Source organism: Mercurialis annua, linkage group LG2 (assembly GCF_937616625.2).
Source record: "Mercurialis annua linkage group LG2, ddMerAnnu1.2, whole genome shotgun sequence".
Taxonomy (NCBI): Eukaryota; Viridiplantae; Streptophyta; class Magnoliopsida; order Malpighiales; family Euphorbiaceae; genus Mercurialis; species Mercurialis annua.
In genome coordinates this window covers 39,213,328-39,214,623 of record NC_065571.1, presented here as the reverse complement: position 1 = coordinate 39,214,623, position 1,296 = coordinate 39,213,328, and the positions used below count along the sequence as shown (strand labels likewise).

At 39.1% G+C, this 1,296-nt stretch overlaps 1 protein-coding gene across 1 annotated transcript; it reads right to left on the bottom strand.

Moving 5' to 3' along the window:
* Positions 1–376: 376 nt before the first annotated feature.
* On the bottom strand, positions 377–967 carry LOC126668482 (uncharacterized). The gene is made up of 2 exons (XM_050361673.1): positions 803–967; positions 377–727 (listed from the first exon to the last, which is right to left on the bottom strand). The coding sequence occupies exons 1-2, from the start codon at positions 965–967 to the stop codon at positions 377–379; spliced, it is 516 nt and encodes a 171-aa protein (XP_050217630.1).
* Between the last annotated feature and the right edge of the window lie 329 nt (positions 968–1,296).

Genomic DNA, 1,296 nt, shown 5'->3' with positions numbered 1-1,296 from the left:
CCTCTTCTTGGAAATCTTCATCGGATTGATAATCACTTTCATCATCCCAAGTGGTGATGAATCCCTTCTAATCCTTTTGAAAGGATTTCCTTTGCCCTTGTCGACATTCCGGTCTAGTATGACCCGATTTGCCACAACCATGGCAAGTAACATCTCTTCTAGGAGTAGGAGTCTCTTGTTTGGGGTTGGATGATCTCTTGAAGTTTGAGGACTCACCCTTTTTCTCATATTTTTGAACTTGAGACTTCTTCCTTGTTCTCCATTCCCTTACTTTCTTAGATAATAGCACCATCTCTTCATCACTTGCATTAAGATCCTCTTCAACCTTACTTTCAATTGCTTTGGCCTTCAAAGCAATTCCCTTGGTTTTCTCTTCTTAAGACTTCTTCAATTCTTGAATTTCTTTCATGTAAGTCATCTCATAAAGAAGTAAGTTTCCGATAAGCTCATCGGTTCTCAAATTCCTTATGTCATGGGATTCCTCAATGGCGGTTATCTTCGGTTGCCAATCAAGGAGAGGCAATGAACGAAGAATTTTGCCATTGATTTCACCAAGAGTATAGTGCTTACCAAGCTTCTTGAGATTGGTGGTAATGCCAAAGAGTCTATTGGTAGTTTCGGTGACGGTCTCATTTGGCTTGTTCTTGAATCCTTCATATTCTCCCATGAGAAGCTCAACCTTCTTGTTCTTTACTTGAACCGTTCCTTCATGATATTTCTCAAGAATCTTTCACATATCATGAGCCGTTGTGCAATGTTGAACCCTTCCTTGCTCTTCTCTACACAAAGAGGAAATGATCACACAAATAGCCTTCCGGTTGAGAGCATTAGCTTGAACATGATCCTTGGTCCACTCTTTTCTTGGCCAAGGTATAACACTACCATTAAACTCTTGAGTGGGAGTCACATAACCATCAAGAACCATATGCCATAAGTTCACACCATCCATATCAAGATAGTTTTCCATACGGAATTTCCAATTAGGTTAATCCGTTCCATCAAAGAAAGGACGAAGAGTATGAGTGAAGTTTTCGGTAGCCATTAAGATCTTGAACTCGCGATTAAGCACAAAGATGAGCAACTAGGCTTTGATACCAATTGAAATACCTAAGAGGGGGGTGAATGCGGTTTAATGGCTAATTAAAAATTGATTAGAGAGGAAAGTGATGGAGTTAGGGTTTAGAAAGAGCATAAAGAGATTTCAGAGTGGTTCGGATTGAAAGAACGATCCTACATCCACTACTCAATCAAAGATTGAGATTTACACTATAATAAAAACTTTATTACAAGTTACAA